The 2,045-nt window shown below is 61.0% G+C and overlaps 1 protein-coding gene across 1 annotated transcript in view; it reads left to right on the top strand.

Annotated features, from left to right (window-relative positions):
* Positions 1 to 1,238: 1,238 nt before the first annotated feature.
* The window catches only part of LOC104514489 (embryonic stem cell-specific 5-hydroxymethylcytosine-binding protein-like), a gene marked incomplete at both ends in the record, with an annotated part of 1,312 nt that continues 505 nt past the window's right edge, over positions 1,239 to 2,045 (top strand). Inside the window, 2 exons of the mRNA XM_010158189.1 lie at positions 1,239 to 1,382; positions 1,749 to 1,868. Coding sequence (XP_010156491.1) covers positions 1,239 to 1,382; positions 1,749 to 1,868 — 264 coding nt within the window. The remainder of the gene's footprint in view (positions 1,383 to 1,748; positions 1,869 to 2,045) is intronic.

A 2,045-nucleotide genomic window follows, 5' to 3' on the forward strand; every position in this document is an offset into this window, starting at 1 on the left:
CCCCGGGTGAGGCAGCGAGAGGGGCCGCCGCACGCCGCAGCCGTTACCGACACCAGGGTGAGGTGCCTCGGTGGGACCGATGCTGTCAGACATCTCTCGTACCCTCCTTTCCTGCCCTGGGGTCCTGCATCCCCCCGGAACAGCGACAGAGCCAAGAAATCCGGGACTGGGAGCACGATGGAGGCGGCAGGCAGACACCTGCTTGGTTTGTTCAGCTGCTGGGACACAGGCGTGGGATAGATTAGACATCAGGAAGAAATTCTTCCTGGAGAGGGTGGTGAGGCACTGGGACAAGTTGCCCAGAGCAGCTGTGGATGCCCCATCCCTGGAAGTGTCCAAGGCCAGGCTGGATGAGGCTTGGAGCAACCTGGTCTAGTGGAAGGTGTCCCTGCCCATGGCAGGGGGGTTGGAACTGGATGGTCTTTAAGGTCCCTTCCAACCCAAACCATTCTGTGATTCTATAAGGTGCCCCTTTTTGCCGCTCCTGCTCTGGGGGAGGCTCTGGGAGTCTTCACAACGCTGGGCACGTGCGTGTCCCTGTACGTGCACCTATAGTAGGTGTATGTATATATATACACACCACAGTGCTTTGGGAGCCGGTGTCCCTGGGGCCACGTCGTCCCCGGCTGCGGGCAGAGAGCGAGAGTGAGCTGGGGGAGAAGCGAAAGCCGCAAGCCGTTTCCATCGTCCGAAGGCAGGTGGTAGGCAAAGCGTGAGGAGTGAAAGTGAACCAGGCCCGCAGAAATCACGTTATTAAAATGAAGGCGAGGAGGCGTACGCCCCTTGGGACACTCGCTGGGGAGAGGGATGTGACCTGCCCGACGGGAGCTGCGAGTTCACGTGTCCAGGCCCTTCCCGTCGAAGGAAAACTGCATTCACCCTTCCAGAGAGCTGTCGGCTGAGCCTTACTGAGACCTTAGTTATTCCTGCAAAATATTCCTGTGCTTTCTGCTGGAGACTAGTTCTTGCAGGAAAGACGCTAAGAATATGCAAAGGGTTATGGTTGGCAGCTATTTCTGCGTGGCTGGCGAGCAGCATCCCTGCGAACGAGCAGGGGCGGTTTGGTGCTGGAGGATTCAGCTCTGCTGTCAGCAGGGGCACCGGCCTCTTCCCCCCTTGCAGGGGGAGAAGCTGCCTGTGCAGGGCTCCGTGAAGCCCTCCCTCTCGAGCTGCGGGGATGCTCGAGGTCCCTGCGAGGTGGCTCTGACCCCGAGGCGTTTCTCTGTCTCGTTCGAAAGGATGCCGACTCCTCCGAGCGGGTCCTCATGGACATGCGCTGGGGCCTGGTTCCCTCCTGGTTCAAAAAGGACGACCCCTCCAAAATGCAGTTTAACACCTCCAACTGCCGCAGCGATACCATGCTGAAGAAGTCCTCCTACAAGGTGAGTTGCTGCCGTCTTTGTGTCCAGCTTGAAGAGATCTCGTAGTCACCAAAACCGGGGTGGAGCGTCTCCCTGGCGAGTCCCGGTCGCCGTTTGCCTGCTGCGCAGGGGAGGGTCTCCCTAAACGAGCCCCCGCGCTGCAGAGCCAGTGGATTTTGCTAAAATAGAAGAACTGAAAAGGGGGGTGCTGGTGCCACTTGTCTTCCATCGCAGCACTGGGTGGTGGCATTTGTGCACCCCGTGGGGCAGCTGTGGGGAGCCCCCAGGAGGGAGCGGGCGGGCTGGGTGCTCCCACCAGCCCCCGTCCTCCCTCCCGGGCTGCCCGAGGCAGTCGCTCACAGCTTGCCTGTGTTTTCTCTCCCGCAGGGTGCTCTCCTCAAGGGCAAGCGCTGCGTGGTCCTGGCAGATGGCTTCTACGAGTGGCAGCAGCACAGCGGGGGGAAGCAGCCCTATTTCATTTACTTCCCCCAGCCCAAGGACCCCATGGTACGGAGTCCCTTGCCGTGTCTGAACACCCGTGCCCCTCCAGCTGCCCTGGGAAAAGCCCCCTTCCCTCCAGCCGTGCCCCTCGGGAGGTCTCTGTTTGCCAATGGGGCTCAGTTCTGCATCAGGCTCGGCTCCCCAGCGTCCCTCTGCGGCCAGCGGTCCCCGCTGCTGCGGTCC

Source organism: Eurypyga helias, unplaced genomic scaffold, assembly GCF_000690775.1.
Source record: "Eurypyga helias isolate BGI_N326 unplaced genomic scaffold, ASM69077v1 scaffold43158, whole genome shotgun sequence".
Lineage (NCBI taxonomy): Eukaryota > Metazoa > Chordata > Aves > Eurypygiformes > Eurypygidae > Eurypyga > Eurypyga helias.